Consider the following 26,750-nt stretch of genomic DNA (forward strand, 5'->3'; position numbering starts at 1 on the left):
TATATTTCTTTAAATAATCAAATCAGCATATAATAATTATCTCTGAAGGATCATGGGACGATATCCGTTTTCAAGATATACCAAGGTTTGAAAAAGTCAAGGTTTTAAAACAGTCAATTTTCTGCTATACTGCTCCTAAGGTAAGAGTAAGATTTTTTATTTACTTTTTAAAAAAAATTTAGGACAGCAGTATCTCCAACAAAAAAGATCTCCAAAGATGCCGTTTTAAATAGTAAAAACAATCAAATTAAGACAGCAGAAGTCAAAAATTCATTAGAATTATTTAGCCTGACATGTTTACTGCTCCAAAATATTTTAAATGATTCCCAAATTAAAATATGTAGTTTAAAAATGGGAAAAGGTATTGTTTTTTACCCAGACGTTTAAAAAGAATATATTTTAGAGCAGTATCTCATGAAACCTCATCCCGTGAAACCGTGATATTTTTATCCAAGGTTAACATACCATCAGAATCTTATACTGGCCCATGCCTATATGTGACACTAAAAACTGGAGTAATGATGATGAAATATTTTTCTTTGCCATCAAAAGAAAAAAAAACATTTTAATTTTAAACTGCAATAAATTATTTATTAAAATATTAATTAAAAATATATATATTTCTGTTATTTTGAATAAATAAATATCACATCGTGTGCTAAAGAAACTCTTTATTATTCCAGATTTTTGGTGGTTGTTATATTTATTGGATTTTTATATTATATGTTATAAATATACTTTAATAATGATTACTTTTAAAGTTAATTTTATATGTGACGTTACGTTTAAAAGGGGGTTAAATGAAAGAAATGTGAGGAACATAATTGCAAATTATGAATAAACAAATAATAATAATAATACAAAAATAAATAATGGCAACAAAATATTGGGATGTAGGTAAAAAAATAAACAAAATTCCAAACTTCGAATAACACTTACTATTGTGGGAGAGCCGCACTCACTGACTGACTGACAGGTTTCTGAAGCCTCTGAGGATGCAGAACTGGATGACTTCTGTTAAAGATAAGGACAGATAAAGGAAGCAAAAATAGATATTATATGAAAGACAAAAACAAGACACTAGATCAAAGATGCTCAAAGGGCCTGCGGGCAAAAGTTGGCTCATGGTAACCTTTGATTTGGCCCACCATCCCATCTGAGAAGAGAAGGAGAATGATGGGGAAGGTTTAGAGATTGTCATATCAAATTTAATGTAACCTTTTATTTGATTGTTTTATTGTTAAGCTACAAACTGAAATTAAATGTTTGAATTTAGAGGCTGTTAATTAATCAGATTTAGTTTAAAATGTGCATACTGTCACTCAACAGGAGGACTTTGGTGAGCAAATCCAGGCAAAGACAGATTCTGCTTAACTAGTGTATTTAGCATTAAACTCCATTGTGTTATAAATGTGATTTTTTACATTTCAATAGGTTCTAATTAAAAAAGTTATACTGCATTAGTCAATACGATTCAAAGTAATGTTTTCCATTTATTTTGAATTATCATGAAATAATTTAAGAAATTACCATGGCAACTTTAATGTGGAATAGCTTGGTATATTTATTTTCAACCCACGGCAATCAATGATATTTGGTTTTTGGAGTTTCATACGAAATATTTTGGGCACCCTGTACTAGATAAAGGAGTAAAGACCTGGCTGGTGATGTCAGATGGCATCGGGGAGGGGGGTTTGGAGTGAACATTTGCGTCTTGAGAGACGAATCCAGAATCATGAGAGGAGACGCTGCTCAGACGATGAGCACCACCCGGTGGAAGGTGAACCAAACTGAAAGGAACACAAAGATATTATTATTGTTTTTCTAAAAGCAAATATGTCTGAATATGTTTGAATGCAACTAGAAATAGTTTGGAACACACATTCAATATTAAAAATAAAGCTTTTTTTACTGGCATCTATGGAACCTTTCAAATTTATGGAACGTTTGATTACAGAAAATGAATGGTTCGCCATCTGTCATCATTTACTCACCCTTCACTTGTTCAAAACCTGAGTTACTTTCTTTTGTTGAACACAAAAGAAGATATTTTGGAAAATGCTGGTAGCTAGCACCCATTGACTTCCATAGTAATTTTTTTTCCTACTATGAAAGTTGATTGGTCCCAGCAAGTAGACAGCGTTTGCAAAATATCTTCTTTCGTAAAGTAAGAAACTCGGATAGGTTGAAAACCCGTAAGGGCGAGTAAATGGTAAGGCAATTCTCATTTTTGATTGAACTATCCCTTTAAATACTTCCCCAGTTGATTGATTGTATTAAAAATAGCATTTTGACTACGCAAATAAGCTCAGGTTCAAATTTCAGGTCTCTTTTTATTAGTTAATTCAGAAAACACTAAAAAAATCAACTACACTTTCACAATTTTGTAAAATAAAATGTATGTAATTGAGCAAGTTATGTGTGAACAAACACCTCACTAAAACCTTCAAAAAACAGAAATGAACGAGACTGTACATTTTGGTGTGTAATAGCTGCTGAAGTGGAGGTTAAAGCAGGAGAAACTCACTTTGAGAAAAGGCATTAAAAAGATTTATAGTAACAGAAATCTACAAACAGCAAATAATGAAGTGTGATGAAACACTCAAAAGGGTATTTCACTAAATCTCAAAACCTCTAAATGGACAGGGGCATGGAAAAGTTAATTTTTACCAGAAGTCTTGCCTTATATGTTATCCACACTCTCAGAAATAAAGGTAAGTGAGTAGCAACTGGGGTGGTACCTTTTCAAAAGGTACAAATTTGCACCTTAAAGGTCCATATTAATACCTCAAGGGTACATATTAGTACCTAAAAAGTACAAAAGTGTCCTTTTAAAAATGTTTAGGTACTAATATATACTTTTGAGGTACTAATATGGACACTTTAAGTATACATTTGTACTTTTTGAAAAGATACCACCCCAGTGACAGCTCGCGTACCTTTAAATATATATATATATATATATATATATATATATATATATATATATATATATATATATATATATATATATATATATATTTTTTTTTTTTTTTTTTTATGTAAGATTCTTTAGGAAAACCAAAGATAGTTGCTCATATTGCATTGATACTATCATTTTTTGAAATGCAAAAAAAAAAAAGAAAAAAAAGATAAGATAAGCACCTGCAAAGGCTGCTCTTTCTGGATCCGATGCTGCTGGGAGAGGAAGGAGGCGTCTGGTAGGACCAATTATAATCAGAGCCTTTAAGATCCAAAATCACCTAGAGGAAAACAGAACAATATTTTGTTCTTATTATGATCTTGTGTGTGTGTGTGTGTGTTAGGTAGGTGATGTTCATGTGTGTGTTTCAGCACCTGTTCACTAGCCTCTGGTAGTTTGTGTGGGTCAGTGGTCAACACTGTGAGATCTTCAATGATGGCCTGAAGATGAGTAGCTTCTCCCAGCATGGCAATTTCACCCACCTGAGGAAAGATGTAGATTCACATCATTTTGAATTTTCATTTTAGTATAACAGCAAGTATTCTTCCTCTTATTCAAATTCATTCATTCATTCATTTTCTTTTCTTGTCCCTTTATTCATCAGGGGTTGCCACAGCGGAATGAACCGCCAACTTGTCCAGCACGTTTCTACGCAGAAGATGCCCTTCCAGCCGCAACCCATCACTGGGAAACCTTATTCAAATTCTGAAATGTAATATCTAAGTATCTCATTAATTCATTTTCTTTTCAGCTTAGTCCCTTTGTTAATCAGGGGTTGTTCAACTTATCCAGCATATGTTTTACACAGCGGATGCCTTTCCAGCTGCAACCCATCACTGGGAAATACCCATACACCCATCTCATCCACACACATACACTACAGACAATTTAGCTTATTCAATTCACCTATAGCGCATGTCTTTGGACTGTGGGGGAAACCGGAGCACCCAGAGAACACAGGAAGAACATGCAAACTCCACACAGAAATGCCAACTGACTCAGCCGAGGCTTAAACCAGTGACCTTTTTGCTGTGAGGCGACAGCGATACCCACTGCGCCACACGCCACCCATCTAAGTATCTATATAAGGTTTCTTTCATCCGTTAAACTCAAAAGAAACCTGTAACCATTGACTTCTATAGGAAAAATAAAAACCATGGTAGTCAATGGTACAGATTTTAAATCTGAAAATATCTTTATATTAATATATCTTTTTTTTTTTCAGATGTTCGGAAGAAAGAAAAAAGTTTGAAGCAGGGTTGAAACCACTTGAAAGAGTAAAAAGTGAGTAAGTATTTATTTTTGGGTGAACTATCCCTTTCAAACCATGTTTCAGGAAGGCACTTTGTAAATGTCTCACTGTAAACTTCTAATCTTACTTTTATGATCAGTAATATGCATGGCTAAGGACAATTTAGACATCTTTAAAGAGGAATTTACCAATTTATTTAGATTTTTTTGAACCCTCAGATTTCAGATAGTTATATAGTTACATTTCGGCCAAACTTTGTTCTATTCCAACAAATCAATCATCAGTGGAAATCTTTATTCAGCATTCAGACACTGTATAAATCATTAAAAATAACAAATTACAAATGTTACATGTAAATAAATATATCTATTTAATTTTATATGAGTGATGTTTTACATTATGTACTAAAAAAGACAGTTGCATTTCATGTAACGAACATTGCAGCGTTAAATAGAAAACATTCTATCGATACTCATCATATATTTAATACAAATTAATGTGCTTATTTAATCTTAAATTAAAATAATTAAAACTACCAGTCTTGAAAAAACATCTTTACGAGATCCGGCTTTACCCACATATCCTTAATAAAGAACAAGTGATTGCAGTCTTTATATATTACGCACATATAGTTAGAAATCTTTAACTTATTTAAAGAATTATTAGCCCCCCTGTATATTTTTTACACAATTTCTGTTTAAAAGAGAAAAGATTTTTTTCCAACACATTTCTAAACATAATGGTTTGTTCTGTAGACAATGAAAACAAATTGCTTAAGGGGGATAATAATATTGACCTTAAAATAGTTTTTAAAAAATAAAAACTGCATTTATTCTATCTGAAATATTATCAGAAATACTGTGAAAAATTCCTTGCTCTGTTAAAGATCATTTAAGAAATATTTGGAAAAAAAAAAATTACAGGAGGGCTAAAAATGTTGACTTCAACTTCATCTTGCAAGACCCCCTCAAAGTAACTTTTTTCCCTCTCACCACCACAGGCTGCAGGAAGCTGATGAAGGTGCAGTATCTTCCCCTCTCCTCCAGCAGAGCTCGACGCACAGCCTGCTTCTCCGTCTCCTCCATCAGCAGGTACATGTCATTCACATCCTGCATGGCACTGTTTAGCTGTGGCTGAAGACCTCCTCGACCTGACACCGAATCACAGACACAGAGGGTCAGAGACAGGACAGAGAACAGACACTGAAGTCATCACTGTCATCCCATAAAATTACACAACTGTTCAAAAGCTTGGGTTTTTTTTATTGAAAAAAAATGAAATATTCAGCAGACATGCTTTAAATTAACTGAAAATGCAAACAGTGTCACGTTATTAAATAAATATAGTGCATTTGTGTCCATTTTAACCTGAATGAGACAATTAAAATGTTTATCTAAATTCACAGTTCTTACTTAATGTACAAAATTTTGCAAATGCTTTGAAGCCTTCAACATATTTTATTATACTTTTAATTTTTATTATTTCAGTTTATTTTACAATTATTTAAAATATCCATTAACAATGATAATGCATTTAGCAGTCAAACATAAGTTTTTGTAAAATGATCTATGAAGAAGTGAAATGTTTTGAAATATATATTTAGACTTCTCCATGTTTTTTTTTACCCTTTCGGGACAGAATTGTGTTGATGAATAGGGTATATGCCGAAGCATGCTAAAAGGACTTTTAATTTGCCAGTAACCTGGGTTAAGCGCTTCCGGCGAATTGAATGCCAATGCAAAATCCAGTGCGTTTAAGGTCTGTTTTCTTTAAAAATCAGCGATCTCCACTAGCTGAGTGATATCCAATTTAAAGTGGGTCTCAGATTGTACAAGAAGCACTGCATTAAATTACATTTCCCCCGCCATATCTTTATAATATGAGCATTTATTTTACCCCACTATATTCAATGGAGCTTCTGCGTTAGCCTGCCGATTCTGACGGGTGCATGCGAGTAAACAGCTTTTTGTCTCGTTTTACGCTTGAGCAACCAAATAAATGCTAAAGTTTATTTAACTGAATGTATTTTATTGACATTACAACATCGATGCTGTATAAGGAACCGTATAAAATGGAAAAAAGTTCACAATAACAGGTCACGGGAAGTGTATCAGCATGGGAACAGCACTAGCGCGGCATATACCCTATATGAATGCGTACTGACAATAATCATGAAGGAATTTATGAAAGTACAATGACTTAATTTGTTTTAAAAAACATTCAGAGTAATACTTATGTTTCTGAATAAATAAATATGTACACTACTGGTCAAAAGTTTGAGGTCAGTAGGATTTTAAAATGTTTTAAAATAAGCTTCTAAAACTGTTAGTTTTGAGTCACAGCTCTAAAGTTACATATCAAACAGTAAGATCTGAGGTGATCTGCTGCTGCTTTCAGTAATATGGCAATAAATGTCACCACTGGCTTGCATGGTTCAGAATCTGAAAAGCTACTCATCGATGAATTTGCTCTTCAGTGTTTGGACTCTCAATAATGACTTCAAACCACACTGAACTGAGCTAAACTGAACTGAACTTAAACACTAAAAACTGAACTACCCTGATCAAGTTACTATGACCATTTATGTGAAGCTGCTTTGACACAATCTACATCGTAAAAGTGCTATACAAATAAAGCTGAATTGAATTGAATTGAACATAAAATGGCATTTAAACTAATTATTAGCATTTAACTCTCAATAAAGCATATGCGGTGTACCTGAGGTGATCATTGTTAGTTTTCTATTATTCAGCTGCAAGAAAGAAAACCCATTTCTAATATATCAATTGGAGGTGTTGGTTAGAACAAAAACTCCATTAACGTGGAGAATATTCCTTCTATATTGTGCTGTTGCTTTTATATAGAACACGATTTAATTCAGCCGTTAGGTTCGAACATCAGACTCACTCCTTTTGGTTCTCAATCTGGCAACCTGCGCTTGCGTTTGTTTTGGAGTGCAATTGAATCCAGGAATGCAATACCTAGTTCAACCACTGGGTGTCAAACTTACAAACTGCCCCTTTAAACTGTTGAAATATTCATCAGTACTGCTGATTTTTCTTGTATTTTTGACGCAGATTTTAGATTTCTTTCAAAAAATTTAAAATTAATAAATACAAAACCCAAACTTCTGAACGGCACAAACTGGATGAACTGAAAAATGTGCATTTTCCATTTTCATGACATGAAATGTTTGATGTAAACGTCAACACAGATGTCCCATGAGTCAGCAAAACGAAGACAGATACGGGAGGATAATGTCAACACAGCAAACAGGCATTGTCAGGCATCATGCAAAGAAACGTTCGTGACCATATAATGAAAATAAATGAGTTGATGATGCTCTGAATCTAAACACCCCAGACTCAATGATTGTACATTGTGATGGATTTTCACAACACGGATGCTTATTATGTCTGATGGAAACAATGACAATGAGACAAACATGCTGTGCAAACAATGGAGCCTTTGAGAAGGACACTAAAACATTCTGATGAAATGCACGCAAAACACCTTGGAATGAAATGGAATCGAGTTTAGTTATGTAAAACGTGATGAGTTATGAAAGAACAACCCAAATACATACCTGGTAGTTCTAGAGTTTATAAGCAGAAGCCAAGCCAATAACAGTATGAAAGACAGAAAGAAAAACAGCATGAAGAGATCGCAAAGGTTTGAAGAAATGTAAGCGAATGCAATTGCGAGCAAGTCTGACTCTGTTTATACTTGGTGTTAATGTGCGTTTTCATCAATGTGATCACAAGTGGATGAGGCTAAATGCAAATGTAAACAGAGTAGGCTTTTGCCAGTATCAAATTTTCTTGTGATTAACTGATGAAGCTTTTATCACAGTATACAATATTATCATGATGTTGACCTAAGCTGCAAAAATAAAAAAGGTTACTTTTAGGGGGAGCTCACACCAGATGCAACTTGCATGAAGAAATTTGCAATATTCACGCATAAATAAATGCGTGAACATTTAACGTTTACTCGCTTCATCTGAGTTTCACATTAAATTGAGCGTGAAATTCATTTCACAATAAACACGGATTTGCATGATGAGCGGGGCTTTTGTCTGCCCGGTGACTGTAGTTTTGTTGCTAAATAGCAGACATGAATTTTATTGAGATAATAGCTGTGCTTTATGTGCTTTAGGAAGGCTGAAAAAACAGCGTAGATTCATTTGGCGCTGTGTCAGAGTCAACTAGACTCTTTCAGAGGTGCATTCAGCTCTGTGAGTTCATCAACTCTAGAAACTGTGCTTGGATGATGGAAGCTTTCATTTGACTGAACCGAGCCCAGTTCGATAGCAGCGCAGGACGTCTATTCGCATCTTTGCATTGAATTAACATGTAAATTACTTGCGCTTGATGCTTCATCCGCGTCTGGTGTGAACGCACCATAACAGGTATAATAACAACAAATGCTCAGCATATTACTTTATTGAACACCAGAGGTGTGGACTCGAGTCATGTGACTTGGACTCGAGTCAGACTCGAGTCATGAATTTGATGACTTTAGACTTGACTTGACAAAATATGAAAAGACTTGCAACTCGACTTGGACTTGAACATAAATGACTCGGACTTTTACTTGGACTTGCGCCTATTGACTTGTAAAGACTTGCTACTTTCTATAAAAAGCCCAAAGATAAAAAGTATGTTGACAAGGAGCGCTCTATCTCTGTGTGTGTGTGTGTGTGTGACAGAAAGCATGCGCGCATACTTTCGACCACTAGCGCTTTGTGGCGCACTTCCGTGTTTTTGCACCAGCGGGAAATTTGAAGATGCCATTTTCATTCTGACTCGGAGAGTAAAATAAACACATCCGCGATCTGCTTCTTTTGTTTTATTCAGCGGATTTACAAAATCTGTCAAAGGTAAGAGACTTTACTACTCGCAATGTGTTACTGTTGTGCAAAAGCATTGTTTTACTGTTGTGCATAAGTCAATGAACTTCAGTTTTTTTAACCAAACTTACCCTCTCGTCATTTATTTCACATAATTATGAATGAACATGGCTGTAATTTATGTTTTTGCACTTGGTCGTTTGTGTCAATGCGCATATTAAGTTTTATTTTTGTGTTTTGCCCATCCTCTGACAATATTTTCTAACTATTTAATTAGTAGTAATAATAATTACATGCCATAATAACTATATATATATGTATATGTATATGTATATATATATATATATATATATATATATATATATATATATATATATATATATATATATAGTTTATTTTTAAAGCTCTTAAAACTGTGAAAAAAAGTGTTTTGTTATTTTTTGGTAACATTTTGCAATAAGGTTTTTTTAGTTAATCTATGTACTAACATGAACTAATAATGAACTATACTTTTAAACCTTTATTAATTATAGTTTAACATTTACTATTGCATTATTACAATTTAAAGGTATGCTTCTTAACATTAATGTTAATGCACTGTGATTTAACAAAGGTTAACCAATAATTTTATTTCCATTAATTAATGAATACTGTAATGATTTGTAACTGTACTTCACTGCATTGTTTGTTCACATTAGTACATACATAAACTTAATTAATTAATACAACCTTATTGTAAAGTGTTACCTTTTTCATATTTTGGATTGATACTATTAATTTTATTTAATATTTAAAACCTTAAAAGTATTTGTATTATTGTTGATGTTATGCCTCTTAGCAATATTTTAGTCCTCTATATGGTTTTTAATTAAATTTTTATTGTGAAATTGTAATGTAATGCATCTATATTGTTGAATTTCTGTTTGTTTGTTTTTCTGTATTTCCCCCTCTATATTTAAGGCTTATCTACTATTTTTAAGGTACTTAAAACCAACCATCTAATAAAAAATACAATTGACAATCACATTTCGTTTCATGAGTTGTTCCTGTTTTGTAGGACTCTTATTTTAACAGATTTCATTGGAAAACACTTGACTGATCATTCAATTAAAGTTTTACCTTTATTATTCCATCACTCAATGAGATCATTTAATTGTGAGTTGAATTACTCCATTTGTAATTGTTTTTAAATAAACTAAAAACGAAGACTTGTTTTATTCAGTTTGTTGAATTTGAACTCTACTTTACATATTAAAAGATATTTAAAACCACTATGAATGTATTTAAACTAATATTTAAATTTATATAACTGTTTCACTGTGGGTATATCTATTTTAATTTATTTAGCACATTTATTGCCTATTCAAACATGAAAACAAGTTTTAGATAATTTGTGGCTCTAATAAATTGGTAAACATTACAATATCCCTGCAGAAAAATCCAGCTTAAACCAGCCTAGGCTGGTAAGCTGGCTTTAGCTGGTCGACCAGGCTGGTTTTAGAGGGGTTTTGGTCAGTTCTAGGCTGGTTTCCAGCCATTTCCAGCCTGGTCTTAGCTGGTCAGGCTGGAAACTGACCAGCAAAATCCAGCTAAAACCAGCTTGACCAGCCTGGTTTAAGCTGGACATAGCTGGTTTTGGCTGGGCTCCCAGCCTGGCTAGGCTGGTCAAGCTGGTTTAAGCTGGTCATCTCCCAGCCTGACCAGCTAAGACTAGGCTGAAAATGGCTGGAAACCAGCCTGGAAGTGGCCTAAACCCCTCTAAAACCAGCCTGGTCGACCAGCTAAAACCAGCCTAGGCTGGTTCAAGCTGTTTTTTTCAGTAGGGATTTTTGACAAAATGGTCTAAAATGATAGTTTACAAGTGCCTAAGTGGGATTTGAACCCCGTTCTTTATGAAAAGAAAGAAAAATCTGATTGGCTCTGACATTACTTTCACCAGTGGGCAGGTACTTCAATCTGATTGGCTGGTTTCTCGTGCACGTATTCAGTCTCACTGCGTTTGCTTGACTTTTGTCCACACTGGCGCCTCAAACTTTTCCTGCTTTTGCTCTCAAGAGATCCTCCGGGTAAATTGATTATTCCAGAATGTTGATATGGTTTATCAATGTTGATAATGGTTTCCTTATTTTTATCACAGTTACATTTCTGCTTGCGTTAGTTATATTTTTGTTTAAATGTTTTTTTATTTGATTAGTATGGTACACCTTTCGGGTGATTAATAAATGTTTGTAAAACAAAATGCATTCTTTACATCCAACATCTATTCTCTGTGTCTTTAAGTGTTTGTAACTGGAAATATCTCATCATAAAACATACAGCCAAAATGTTATGGTTTATTAGATTAAAAATTTAATATGTAAGGCTATTTTAGTATTTTGGTTATTGTTAATAAATAGTGCCTCAATATAAATCATATCAAAAAGCACGAAAGGAAGAGGAAACACAAGACACAAATTCTATATATAATCTCTGAGAGCACGCAGGAAAATGTGTGCGTGAGCAGTGCATATTTGAGAGCGAGAAAATTTGCGCGTGAGCAGCGTATATTTCAGAGCTCGCAAGCAGTTTTGTCCACAGAGGAAATCGGTGCACGAGCGTCACACAAGGTAGAGAGCAAAGTTCTTCATTGTTATGTGAAGAAAACAACGTTAAGTTTTGTATAAAGTAGCCTACTTCATTGAGAATATGTGCCACAATTTTACATTGCTGCTAGACAGATTTGCATCTTCATCTCTTCAGCACACACGAGATTCAATTGACAAAATACCAAGTTCACTCAATTTTACTTTGCAGCATACAGGAGTTGGTCTACTGCTACCACATTGAGGTTGTTTATGTAGTTTTAGTTAATCACAAGTTGATCACAGAAGACATAACATAGCACAACTAAACTTAATGAACTAGACAGCAGTAGACCTGCAATTTCTGTGTGATGTGAGGCAAAATGAACTCTATTGTGGTGGAACTCGTTCTTGTGCAATTTGCTGTGGAGACGAGACGCAGCACTGTTTAGCACTTTTTCAGAAAATTACATTTGTGTTTTTATATATCTGAGCAATGTTCTTTCATAAAAAAGGTTTGTTTAATAAATACAGATCTTACAACCATACATAATCTGTTTACAGTTCATTTTTTCTGTTAAAAAGACTCGAAAATCAAACTATAGGACTTTGGACTTGACTTGAGACTTGTTGCCTTTGACTTGGGACTTGACTCGGGACTTGCCTGTCTTGACTCGGGACTTGACTCGGGACTTGAGGGCAATGAATTGAGACTTACTTGTGACTTGCCAAACAATGACTTGGTCCCACCTCTGTTGAACACACATGTTCAGAGTAAACAAATGATTCAACTAAATTTATTTATTTCAAGTATTTCAAGTAAACTGTATAAAAATGCTGGGTCCCAGATAATTCCATCATGTTGTGCCAACATAAATCAAGTAAGTTAACTTGTTATGTTAAAATGTTTTAACAAATTTAAGTGGATTGAACATAAAACTATTTTTTAACCTCATTTTAAATAAGTAGTTTGAACAAGCAGTAAAAAAAAAAAAAAAATATATATATATATATATATATATATATATATATATATATATATATATATTTGATATATATATATATTGAGCGTACAATAGGAAACACAATTAGTACAATATAAGTAAATTAAGTACATTACAAATAAGTAAAAAAGTCTCATTAGTAAATGTTGGTTAATGAAATAAAATCAATATTTAATAATAAAATAATGTTAACAATATTTCATATTGTTTAATAATTACAACAGAATTTTTTAACATATACTAAATTGATTATGACTTGTAATCTGCTAATGACTAGATTTTAACAAATTATTAGGCATTTACCAAGAAATAAACATCATCTAAGATTAATAAAAGCTTTTGTAGTTTACATAATGAGCTTAGTTTAATTAACTTATATTAATTGTTAACTATGTTAAATATTGGATATTATTAGTAGTAGTATGAACATACAACAGCCCTATCAATAGCCACAGGATTTTCAATCAATATTTCGCTATAGGCTAAGATGAAGAGGTGTAAATGTTCATGCTTGAAAAATTGACATGATTATAACCACTACAGCAAATACAAAATTAATATATTCTTAAAAAGTCCTCTTAATGTTCTTTAAATTTTTTTTTTTAAAATCCCAGTATTTTGAAGCACCCACCGGTGATGGGGAAAGTTACTTTTGAAAGTAGTGCATTACAATATTGAGTTACTCACGCAAAAAAGTAACTAATTGCGCTACTTAGTTAGTTGTTTATTAAATAAAGAAAAGATTCACGCAGCTTCTCCTACTGCAGCAAATTCCATTTTTACTGTTGATATTTTGCGCCAGTTAATCAGGAAATTACCACTTTATTAACTTTGACTCGTTGGATGGAAGCGCTGCTTTATTCGCACTTAACGTCAATCCACTTCTTTTTGATGAGTTCAAAATGACAAGAACCTATTGCAAAAATGTAAGTCTCCGGCTTTCCATTGTTTCTGACTGTCTGTAGTGACGACCGGCGATTCGCAAATGAATCATTTGTTTTAACCAGATCTTCAAAATGAAACAGTCAAACCAATTTATTAAATTGAACGGAGTTGACGTGAAATGGTTTGCATCTTCAGGAAGTACTTAACAACTTACTTTAAAACATACCAGACACCCATTCTGACTCTAAATAAACAAATATCCTGAGTTATTCAGTTAGTAGAACAGTACACGGACACATCTGCTGTAAAAAAACAGACCTGATGATGATAAGTGTGAGCCGACTGTCTGTTCCCTCGCAGCATGCTCTCTCATTGAGTGTGTGATTCAACCTGACTAAGGTCATTTTTATTCCGCAATATATTTTTTAAAAGCCAATCGAGCAAAGTAAAAAGTAACTTCAGGTTTTTTTTAAAGTAACCTAAAAAATATTACTTTTTTTAAGTAATGCGTTACTTTACTTGTTAATTTTTAAAATGTAAAAATATTGCATAATGCATGTTACTTATTACACATTACACCCAACACTGGCACCCAAGATATCAATATTGTACATGTTATTATCATGATACTCTGAATTATTGAATCATTAAATAGATCTAAAACATAGTCTAAAATGTTTAGTCACAAGTCATGTGTGGGGCGTGTGACATCACAGTAGGGAGAATCTGGAACAGCCTGTTTTTTATTTATGGGTTTTTACCATTATGGGCTATCTGTTTACATACACTTTGGAAATTCATCAGCATTTACAAAAGTTAATCTTTCAGAAAACATACTCTTTAAAAGTGAACCAAATGGTATCATCTCTCCACTAGATGGTGGTATAATTTACTGGTTACTATAATACCTTCAATAGGGCTACTGTGACACTCTTTATAATCTGGCTTTGACCTAATTAATCTTAGCATCAGAAGTAGTTAGCATGCAAGAGAGAGCTGAGTGAGAAAAGACCCCAGCGTGACACATATTCACTAAATCTTTACCATACCGAACGCAATAATCCCCTGAACACAATCCACAGAGCGAGTGTGAGTGAGAGGGGAAATCATAGTGCTGACTGAGTGGGAAAAAAAACAGAGACTGACCTTTTCTAGCTTTCTTCTGGAGCTTTATTGTGTCAGATGACTTCTTCTTGATCTCCTGCCTGGAGCGCTTGTACTCTGGTCAGCAGAAGGAAGGTGTAAATTCAGGACAGAGACGTCAGTATTGCAAAGAGTATGAACAGGTTTGCTTAACGACAGTCGAGATAATTCAGTCCTGTACCTTTGGCATGGTCTTTATCAAGCAGAGCTGCAGTTTTCTTCCACTCTTCAATCTTGTCTTGGAGTGGGCCAATCATTTTTTCCATTAGAGCACTAAGTATTAATAGAAAAAATAAACAAGGCAAAAAATAAACAAGAGAAACAACTGAATCACCCAACACAGTATTATTTCAAGACTTAGCACCAAAATTAATAATAAAAACAATAATAAAATAACAGAACTATATAGCTATGCGCATATTATACAGTAGTCAACATTTGAAGTAAATCAAAATTTATTTTCAAAATTATCCTAGGACAAGAAAAACTGTCTTTCAATAGTTTTAGGACAACTTTGTTGAAAGGTGTTGATCCAATTGTTGACTACTGTACTTTATATAATTGTATACAGCCGAAATTATTTATAACTCTGGGATATGAATAATGTTGGGCTTGACTATATTTTTTAATGCATAATTTACATACACACTACACATTTAAAGTTTAGGATTTTTTTTTATTATTTGGGGAGAAAACAAAAATTTGTCACATTTACTATATTTATTTGATCAAAAACATAGCAACAACAATAATATTGTGAAGTTGCTCTTTTATATACAGTATTATCTGTAATATACAAGAGTTGTGTTGTTATTTTAAAATAAAAATAATATCTTTAGTGACGAAATCCTTCACAAATAATTTTATATACTGATCTGATGATCAAGAAATTAACATTTATTTTAATTTAAATGCTTTTTTTATTGGCTCACAGTGGCGCAGTGGGTAGCACAATCGCCTCACAGCAAGATGGTCATTGTTTCACCTTTCTTAATTTTTTAAATGCCCCTAGGGCATTTTTAAATCATAGCTAGCATTCATATTGGGCTTCTGGCCTGTTTTAGAAAAAAAAATTTAAAAAAAGTTTAATGAAATCTAAAGTGTGCAGTCTGAAAGCACCAGTGATGCCTTGTGTAAAGAGATTTCCAGCTACGTGCAATGGGGAACATAAAGAGATAAATAACCAATGGCGAACTTAAAATTATGAAAAACGCTAGAGGAAAGGCAAATTTCTGGTCAACTTTTCAAATAGTGACAACTTTAAATGATGAGCCAACTGGTTATGCACAATGCACAACTTGTAATTGAGTAAATTCAATGTGGACCACATGCCGCTTGGATATTGATGTTACTTATACAGTTAAATCTTACATTATAATAAAATAAGCTATTCTGATAAAAACAAAAACAAAACAAAAAAACCATCAAATTTCAATTAAATACAAATCCGGTCTATGGTTGTAACAGTAAGAATAAACAGTCTTTGTGTCGGACTCAGGCCAAAAACTGATGAGCTGTTGGAAAAGAGCAAGACTACAGCCTGTGTGTCTCGGGCCAGGGCCGGGCTAGGGCTTAGATTTAAGGCCTGTGCAGTGCTCTAAGGTAAATTAAGCCATGCTAAGCGTTTTTCATGTTGTGTTTTAAAACGTCCTATAAAAACAATATATTAGAATCATTTCTGAAGAATCATGTTTAACAAGGAAGACGAAGTGATACTGCAAACTAAGCTTGCCATCCCAGAAATAATTTATAGTTAACACATCCCCATTTGTGTTCCACAGAATAAGTAAAACCATAACTAATTTGAAATGATCAGGAGAGTAAATGTGCATTTCCGAGCAAACTGTTTCTTTAAGGTCAGCATCTGAAATCCATGAGCTAATTCGGTCTCTCTGAAGACGACGGGCGCTTTAAAGCCTCTGAGCAGGTTGATTGATCTATGGATGTTTGCTTATCTCTGCAGTGGAAAATCAATAACTGGCAGAGACATAAAATCCTGTCTGTGCGTCTGACTGGCGGGGAGTGAGGCATGAAAGTGATCACGCCATTGCATGGGTCGATCACTCACTTGGTGAAGTGGCGCAGTTTGGCTTCGATGCTGCGGTGTCGCATGCACATCCGGGTCAAAGCCGAGCCGATATCCCTGGTGGCACCTGAGAAAGAGACAAATGAATGAGCTGAATATGAAATATGAACTTCTTGCAGATTTAAAGTATGACAATGACAGTTTAACAATTAAAAACAACCCAAGTTTATCAAAGTGCTCAAAAAAAATCAAGTTACTGTACTGTATGTGGTGCAAAATAAGTTGTTTGAAACATAAAGCCTGAAGATATATACATGGCCACAAGGGGGCAGCTTTATCAGAAGCACAAAAGCAAGTCCATTAAAGAAAACAAGCATGCACTTAGTCTGTAAAAAGAACGATAATTGCACCATATTCACAAGAGACAGATCTTCAAAGGCCGCAAATAGAACACTTCCCAAACTGAATGACTCTGATCCATCATGGAGTGTGCACTCGCTTGGTGACCTTGAGGACAATTACTTAGCGGTGTTAACTTTCCTCTCCGGCCAAGTGTAATTAAAATGGGGTCTTAAGCTATAAAGACCAGCCGGCCTTGGCCTGAACACAACCAGCATTGCAGCCAGAGCTGATGAGATTGAACTCTGATGCAATGAGGGTCAGTAGAAGGGCCAAAGTCTCTACTTAAAGGGTTCATGTGCCAGTGGATGTAAGGGGAGATATATGTGATAGATTATGATGGGAATCAAAAATAATGGATTAATTCTGGTTTTTACTCCACTGTATGTGGTTTCTTAATTCATCCACTAAAGATTATTTTAAATGCTAAATGAGGACATAGTTTGCATATGTTGTTAGAAAATCCTTGCAAAACATTTGTTGGCATGAATGACTTTTTTTTAAAAGGCAGAATTAATGCAATCCAATGCTAAGTCTTTGCTAATAATATATATAAACAATTGTTGTTTAATATTAAACCAAGCAAAGCAAAATGTGGCAATCTATTGCATTTTATATATTCGATTGATTAAAATCAAATTGTCAAGAATCATTCGTTTGGGAATCAGACTCTACACATGCTGTGTTACTTCACTGAAAAGAACCACATCATTCGTATGGAACTGGGCTGTGCTGGTTTTCGATTCAGTAAAAAGAATTTTCTAGTGAATCAGACTACAGTAGTTCCTCTGTATGTTTTTGATTCACTAAAAATAAAATTTTCATAGGTGTCATTAGAATCAGACTGCAGTGGCTACTCTATATGTTTATGATTCACTAAACCTATTTTAATTAGAGTCATTTGCTTCTGAATCAGACTACAGTGCCTCATCTGTACACTTCTGATTCACTAAAAGAATCTTTTGGTTAGAGTCATTTGCTAGTGAGTCATACTGCAGTGGCTCCTCTGTAGGTTTCTGATTCTCTAAAAAGAATCTTTTGGCTAGAGTCATTTGCTAGTGAATCAGACTGCAGTGGCACCTCTATGTTTTTGATGCACTAAAAATAATATTTTCCTAAGATACAGCAATAGCTCCTCTGTATGTTTTTGATTCACTAAAAAGAACCTGTTCCTTGAAATCATTTGTTTAAGAACTGGACTTCATTGGATGTGCTTTATATTTCTGATTAAATAAAAAGAACCTGTTCAGTAATCTAGTAAACAAACCAGTAACTGCAGAAAGGCATGATTATTTATACAACAAAAAGAACTGATTTATTAGAATCATTTGATCAAGAGACGGATTATATTGTTTGCTCTGTATGTTTTTGATTCACTGTAATAAAGAAAAACATCAGCTCATTGTAGTGATTCATTTGAGAGTGGTGGAACCTCTGAAAACGCATTATTGCAACATCAGAATTTCATCCATATCAGCAGATCAATGTGTGCTGCTGGAGATCCACTAATGGTTTATGTCATATCTGAAAAGATTTTTTTAAAAGTGATGATTATGTCAGAGTGTTTATACACCAAAAATAAATGTGTGTGTGCGACGAGAAATGGGAGCAGTCCAGAAGAACAGCCCTCCATCTCTCTTTCCAGGTCCAAAGGGAAAAGGAGTGAACCCGGTAAAGGGATATCCCTCCATTCTTCCACTCTGTATCTGCCTTTCCTGTCTGCTCATGTTTCCTAAACACCATTATTACAGGAGAGAATGGGAGAGGCCGGCAATAACCTGCCCTCCTGTAACCACACACACACACACACACACACACACACACACACATGAATGAACCGAAAATGTTCAAAACAAACAGCCTCCCACATGAAAACTCACTGCAAAGAGGCACTTCAGCTCAAACACGACAACAAGTATACACAGAGTTTGTCAAACCAGTAATATTTTACTACCAATAATATACTATTTTAAGTTTTTGCTAACATTTTTATTTTAATTTGTTACAGTTTTAGTAATTTTATTGTGTTGAAATAATTCATTGTCTTGTCGGCTTAGTCCCTATATTAATCCAGGGTCGCCACACCGGAATGAACTGCCAACTTATCCAGCAAGTTTTTTTTTTTTTTCCATCTCTGGGAAACACATACACATTCACACACACACTCATACACTATGGACAATTTAGCCTAACCAATTCACCTGTACTGCATGTCTTTGGACTGAAAGGGAAAATGGAGCACCTGGAGGAAACCCACGCGAACGCAGGGAGAACATGCAAACTCCACACAGAAACGCCAACTGAGCCGAGGTTCAAACCAGCGACCCAGCGACCTTCTTGCTGTGAGGCGACAGCACTACCTACTGCACCACTGCCTCGCCGTGTTGAAATAATCTCTATTATAATCGCTATTATTTTAGTAGCCTGCTATTAACGTGAGGGTGAGAACATTAACAGCAAAAACTAAATTAGCTGGTTATTTGTGTGTATACTTTGTATTTGTGTACTTATGTTGCGGGGACTAAATGCCACCACAAGTAGCACAATATCAGTAAATGTTAACCTGTGTTTTAACCTGTTGTCCCCAAAATGGCCCAAAATCAGACATTTTCTTGTCACGTTATCCAAGTTTTAGGAACACAAATAGCTTGAGTTCTAGTTTACCGTTTGATATCAGAAGTGGCTTATATAAAAAGCAAAGGCCTCTAGATTACGCTTATTTTAGCAAAATAAAATATGATCATGCCTTGATTTTTAATTATTTAATTAGGAGAGTAATGTCTGACTTTGCTTAGACAAAAGTCTTGTCATTTAACAGAAAAAAATTACATTATTGAATATAATGTGATGGTGTAGTGGGAAAAGATTGAATATTGTGCATGACTCCTATGAGCTTGGAGGACTGCATCCATACATCTCTGCAATGACTTAAATAACTGATTAAAAAAGTCATCTGGAATGGCAAAGACAGCGTTCATGCAGGACTCCCAGAGATTCTTTGGATTCATCTTCAATGCCTCCTCCTTCATCTTACCCCAGACATGCTAGATAATGTTCATGTCTGGTGACTGGGCTGGCCAATACTTTAGCACCTTGACCTTCTTTGCTTTCAGGAACCTGGATGTGGAGGCTGAAGAATTTGCCCTTTCCTGTGGTTTATAATGTAATGGGCAAGACAAATGTCTTGATACCTCAGGTTGTTGATGTTGCCATCAACTTTGCAGACCTCTCGCAAGCCCCAATACTGAATGTAACCCCAAACCATGATTTGTCCTTCACCAAACTTGACTGATTTCAGTGAGAATCTTGGGCCTATGCGGGTTCCAGTTGATGTTCTGCAGTATTTGTGATGATTGGGATGCAGTTTAACAGATGATCCATCAGAAAAATCTACCTTCTGCCACTTTTCCAAATGATCAACTAGAAGTCAAGTTATTACTTCTTGCTCTTACAACTGTGATTGATGACAAGACTTTTGTCAGGTAGTGTACAGTCTGTACATTATAAATACATTATGTCTATGCGAAGTCCCCATAAAAATAGCTGTACAAGTGTGTGATTGTGTGCACAAACTATTCCCATAGAAAACTTCTTTAAAACTTAATCCTGTTTGATACGACGCTATAAACTCTAAATTTAAGTCAAATCAACACTATATAAAGCATCAATACCCAAATTACAAGTACTTTTCTTTCTGTTGCCCCTTTGGGTGGGACACTGAACGACTGAACACTGCCCAAACCAGGTGACAGCAGTAGGAAAGGAAGGTCAAAGATCAGCCATCTGAATCCTCAGTCTGAAGGGCTGTACATAGGAAATGATAAGGCAAATAGAGGAAGAAAAAAAAAACTCTGTATCCCACTTGGCCCAGACCCACAGGTCCACCACAGTGTCTGTCTGCCGAGAGAAAGGCCTGCTGTCAGAACACAGTGTGCTTATCCAGGAGCACGCACATCTCACATCCTATTCTCAAAGCTCTTCAACAAGGCAAATCAAGTTCAACACTGCTGCTGTTGAGACATAACAGAGCTGCTCCTGATCTGCACGCGCACACACATTTGCATTGGCTTCACAGCTGCCTTTCAGCTCAGAAACTTTTATCTCAAAAACAGACCTTCTCAACGTCACTGCTACAGTTGAGATGATATGCTACACAAACACATGCTCTCTCACTCACATACACGCACACCTGCCAGCATCCTCTTCCCTTCCCTCGAGGGATCAGCTGACAGCTCCATCCTGAAAGCTGTATGCAGGAGTCCCCGACCGGACACATGCGACTCCCACAGCCTTCCTCCGCATCAGATGCTCCATTCAGACTCCAGCACCTGCCCACCACTGCAAAGCTATTCAGCAGATCTGCAAAGCCTTGAGGAACCACTCGTGTGCTCCACGGCTGCTTTAAAGGGAACGTTTTACCTTCATTAATGCACCGTCATGTCATTTCAAACCCAAATGACTGTCAGTGGAGTTCAAAACAACATTGGACCAGTGTTATTTCAGTGGCGTTAATAAAGTATTACTTTTATTAGTATTATTGTTAAGTTACTATTATAAGTAACTACTGTGGTATTTAAAGTTTCAATAATTTTTTTTTACATATTCTGTTTTTGTTTTGATTTTATTCATTTTAATTTAATATGGAAATATGATTGGTTTCACATGAAAATGTGATTTTTACATGTGAAGCTACTATGATTCTTCTGTAAGGATTCATCACCCTGTGCTAATGTGCGTTTTGAAGAATCACAGGCACTGTAAACCCTAATTCAAGAGTTCACACTTAGCTGATGATTGATAATAAAGCTTGTTTGGCATGCTGTCCCGGGAGAGTGTCCTGAGCTCATAAGAACCTCGTTTACAGGGCGAGAAGGGAGTTTAAGCTAAGGTAGATCTTGAGAACTCCCCTCCGGGAGATCAAGGATTGCTACGAGGATCTGCTGCTGTTTGAAATTCGTCTATGGTGCTGATTTAATTTAGTCAATTTACTTATGTCTCATGTTTTGGACTGTGGGAGGAAACCGGAGATCCCGAGGGAAACCCACGCAAGCACGGGGAGAACATGAACTCCGCACAGAAACGTCAACTGGCCAGGTAAAGACCCAGACCAGAGACATTCTTGCTGTGAGGCAACAGTGCTAGCCACTGGCCCACCGTGCTGTCCTATAAAGAAAAAGAGTGGGGGGAAAGGGGCGGAAGGAGAGATTCTTCAAGACGAAGATGACTTAGGTAAGATGCTTTGGCTATTTATACTAGGTTAGGAATCGTCTGATTGGTGAATCATACATTAGCTAATGCACGTTTTAATGTCAATCATAAGCACATGATCCTCTCGAAATTAGTTTGTAAATAAACCTCACTAAGTTGAGACTACTCAAATAATTTGAGGAAAGTGATTCCTTCAGTTCATTTGAGTAATGGGAAATCAACAACTCAATTAACCGAGTTGACCAAATGAAGTCTCCTCATTGAATTAACTTAAATGTTTAGGTACAGACAAGTTAAAACGGCTAGTAGACTAAACTTTCACATTTTTCAGCTTTTACATTCTTTACTCACTCCGAGGGCCGTTTAAATTGAAGTTGATATTTAGCCGCAGCATGTTAGTGTTTTGTAACACCTAATTTTTACGAGGTGGGATGTTAGCCTGACACTCAACCCCCAAACTGGAGGACCAGGGGCCTTATGTATGAAGACTTGCGCTGAAATCATACTAAAACATTGCGTACGCACAAAGCTTTAAATGTGCGTATGCAGTAAAAAAAATTCAGATGTATGAAACACTGCGTTCGCCGAATCATACGCATATTCTCTTTGTACATCCGAATGAACGTAAAACTGAGTGCACGTGCACGAGCACAAAAGCCCTCCCTGCCTCCTCCCCCGTATGAATATGCTAATTACTATTCTTTGGCAAAACCCAATGAAAAAGCAATGGCAAACGCAGCAAAAAGAGAAACTTTGAACATAATGTGATTTGGAGGTGCTGCTTTCAGAGGTAGACTGGAGAACAACGGTGTTTTTTGCAAGTTTGTCCTCTGGAATTGATAACAAAAGAAAAAAATAGAGTGGGAGAGTTTGACTGATGCAGTTAACACAGTTGGGTCTAAACATTGGACTGAGTGGATTAAAGAAGAAATATTGCAATTTAAAGGTATAAAATTTTGTAGTGTCTTCAACAGCGTGAGTGGCGCAGCTCGTAAAATGCTTGTAAAATCGTTTTTGATTTACGTATGCATATTCGTCTTCAGATGGCGCTTGTATAGCAATGTGTGTGCAGTCGATCGCTCCGATTACATTGGGCAAATCGGCAACCGCTGCAAATTGAGCTTTAATGTTTGGCTGGTCAACTGCATGGTATGGAAACCTTATACCTGCTAGACATGCGGATGAATCTGTCCCACACAGCTGCCATTGCACGGCTCAAAGATGTAGTGTGCAATTTAACACAACTGCCTCTAGGAGTCGCCAATGGAATTAAAACAAACACACACAAGAAATGAACGTACGCTAGGCATGAAGTTGGCGTGGACCAGCGCACATTCTCACGTTCATTTCATCGTTAGTAAATCCAAACGTGAGCGTGAAACCTAGCGTACGCAAAGTTTTTGTGCGTACGCAGCATTGATACATGAGGCCCCAGGACATACACACATATACTATGGACAATTTATAATTTACCTATAGTGCATGTGGTTGGACTTGTGGGGAAACCGAAGCACCTGTAAGAACCCCACGGGGAAAACATGCAAACTCAAACCAGCAAACTTCTTGCTGTGGGGTACATCGCTACCCACTGCACCGGGGTGTCACCCCTGTGTGTATATCAATTAAGAAAAATGTATATAAGAATTTAAATATCTACTTACTAATTTAATTTTTCTCTTTCATCAGATGAGTTTAGGTAGTGCCTCTGTCTTGCTGCACTTCAGCAAAATTCAGCATCACAAGCAAAATCACTGCATATATATATATCGACCAATCAGCATGGTTGTTAAGACAGAATTTCAAGTGCAACCAATCATTTTAAACAGAGACATGATAAATCGTTTAAAGAAATTAAAATGTTAAGTTTAAGTTTAGAGAACTTAAAATATTAATTAAATTTTTTTCTGCCTAATGAGCAAGTTCAACACACCTGTTTATGTTTTGATGCCAAAACCTGGTATTTTAAGTAATGTCAAGTTATATTAACTTAATCTTTAGTAATGACAACAGCGCGGTTTACAGTGTGAGAAATGAGTGATGGAAATGCAGAATTTTAAATAAAATTATCTTAAATTGCGATAAAGTCTCGGCGGATTAAAGTGGGATTTGGACTTTTAAGGGTGGGACGTTGAAAAAGAACTGCTGAAGAAACTGTAACGATAACACAAAAAAGCATTGTTACTCACACATTGTGCTTTAGTTAGATACAACATAGTTGAATATAGCACTGAATCATATTTTAAAGTCAACCCAGGCTCATTCTGATTACGTAGCCCTTTATACATTTCTGGAGAGAGCAATATATGTCCCAGGAGCTACGTTTTTTAGCAGTTTTTGATTTCACGAATCCACTAGAGGCCACTGTGTACGTTTTTTCAGATCTCAAATTTCTCTCACGAGTGCCGTTTGCACCTGCTGTTCTAGCATAAATCCACCAGAGGCCGCAGTCGACTGACTGAGTGACCGATTGACCTCCCCCTTCCCTAAAAACAATCAATAGTGTTTTCAAAAGCAGCGATTGACCCGCCCACCCCCTTTCCTAAACCCAACCACAGTGTTTTGAAAAGCAATCCAGAAAAAAGAAAAGTCCCTGATTTTTACCACGTTTTCAGATTTTACCACGTTCTCACCCTGGTTTTTACTTGTTTATTTTATTTTTTTAGCTTTTGTTTTTGTCTAACTCACTTTCTGGAAAAGTTCTTTACTTGAACCCCGTTGTCGCGATCAACTCTGCTCTGTGTCTCAAGTCCGCCAACGTACATGTCGAGCTACTAGACAATCTGGTAACAGCGAAAAAGCCGTCCATATGAAGGTAAGCAGTCAGCTTGTAAGCGAGAAAAGGAACGCTGTTATAACGCACCGTAGGGTTCATTTTAAAGATGAAATGCAGTCACACGTAGCTCTGGCTACATAATTTGCGATCTCCAGAAATGTATAGGGCTACGCTTTCAGAAAGAGCTTATGTTGTTTAAAGTACATGTTAACCTGAAGTTGCTGAGACTTTTATTTCAGCATGTTGATGCACTTCCAACTAAAACAGGACATTGAGTAGGGGCAGGGCTTTCTTTTTGTGTATCATGTCTTTGGCAATGGCGAGACTGAATGTTCACTGGATGTAAACAGCAAAAAAAAAAAAAAAAACAGAAGAACAAGTTACAATCAGTGAAACTCTTTCTAACACTAGTTTCAGCACAACTAACAGTAAAGCAATTCCTCATTCTAATTTTGACCAATTCTCAGCACTCGTGATACTTCTGTAGAGATGGTGTTAGTTATATAATGCAAACAGCTTTTTTCCCTCAACATCCCACAAAGTATAATTGTTTGCAATAACATTAAAAATGGGCATTAAGAAATTAAACAGTCAAATTCACTCCCAACGCACTGAAGTAAAAGCTATTAACATAATCACTTTGTGATTAAAGTAGTGCGAGATGAGAAAACAATTTAGAATCTATCCAGAAAAACACTGATATGAAAATAGTTAAATAATAATGTAATATAATTTCAGCCAAAACATCTGAAAAAAGTAACAGCCTTCACATCTGAACCTTGACGCAGCGGCCATGAGTCGCTCTCTCTCTCTCTCTCTTTCTGTCTGTCTGTCTGTCTGTCTGTCCGTCCGTCCGTCCGTCTGAATGGCTGTGTGTGCAGGTGGTTTGCTGTGGTTTAAGTGAATGGTTGGCACTAAAACAGTCACCAACAGAATTATTCATGGTTTTCACTCAACTTAATCTCCCGAAAGCTCATTGTGAAAACACTGCCTCACGCAAACTGCAGACAAAACAGCTGAGCAACACTTTACATAAAGGCCACGGTAGTTGAAGGTGTATTCACTAACAATACATAATCATTATGTTTACTGCAGTACTTGCTAATCTGTGTAATAAAAACATCTGTAAAATGCTTTACAAACTTTATTATTCATAGGCTGTGCTAATTAACTGATCTTATTGTAAAGTCTGACATTAACTGAAATAAACCATAGTAAAATTGCATTTTAAATGAAACCTTATTTTAATTTAACCATATTATTAGCATATTAAAGCAGGGCTGCACGATATTAGAAACATTTGACATTGCAATATGTTTTTTTACTGTGATATATATATATATATATATATATATATATATATATATATATATATATATATATATATATATATATATATATATATATATATATATATATATATATATATGCGATATAAATACAATTTCACTAGATGACTTCAATAGCTCTATATGGAAAATCATTCATTTAGATTTATTAGACAAATTTTGTGGGTACTGTAATATAAATGTATTTTCATGTTAGTTAGTATATACATAGAATAAACAAAGTCATAAGTAAACACAATGGAGCAAATATTACAGTTAAATAAACAGTGCTTTATAGTTTTAAGAAATTAAATATTCAAATGTAAAATAGCATTGCATAGTCTTTATCATATAAAT

General features: G+C 35.3%; 1 protein-coding gene across 3 annotated transcripts in view; it reads right to left on the reverse strand.

Annotated features, from left to right (window-relative positions):
• Positions 1 to 26,750, reverse strand: part of mtss1la (MTSS I-BAR domain containing 2a) — a 66,808-nt gene that overhangs the window by 7,120 nt on the left and 32,938 nt on the right. For all 3 annotated transcript variants that reach the window (XM_073929230.1, XM_009293500.5, NM_001044926.1), the window contains exons 4-11: positions 16,728 to 16,812; positions 14,841 to 14,932; positions 14,663 to 14,737; positions 5,207 to 5,364; positions 3,337 to 3,444; positions 3,145 to 3,242; positions 1,658 to 1,790; positions 940 to 1,014 (exon numbers count right to left, since the gene is read on the reverse strand). In XM_073929230.1, the coding sequence (XP_073785331.1) occupies positions 940 to 1,014; positions 1,658 to 1,790; positions 3,145 to 3,242; positions 3,337 to 3,444; positions 5,207 to 5,364; positions 14,663 to 14,737; positions 14,841 to 14,932; positions 16,728 to 16,812 (824 nt within the window). The remainder of the gene's footprint in view (positions 1 to 939; positions 1,015 to 1,657; positions 1,791 to 3,144; positions 3,243 to 3,336; positions 3,445 to 5,206; positions 5,365 to 14,662; positions 14,738 to 14,840; positions 14,933 to 16,727; positions 16,813 to 26,750) is intronic.

This window comes from Danio rerio, chromosome 18 (genome assembly GCF_049306965.1).
Source record: "Danio rerio strain Tuebingen ecotype United States chromosome 18, GRCz12tu, whole genome shotgun sequence".
NCBI lineage: Eukaryota > Metazoa > Chordata > Actinopteri > Cypriniformes > Danionidae > Danio > Danio rerio.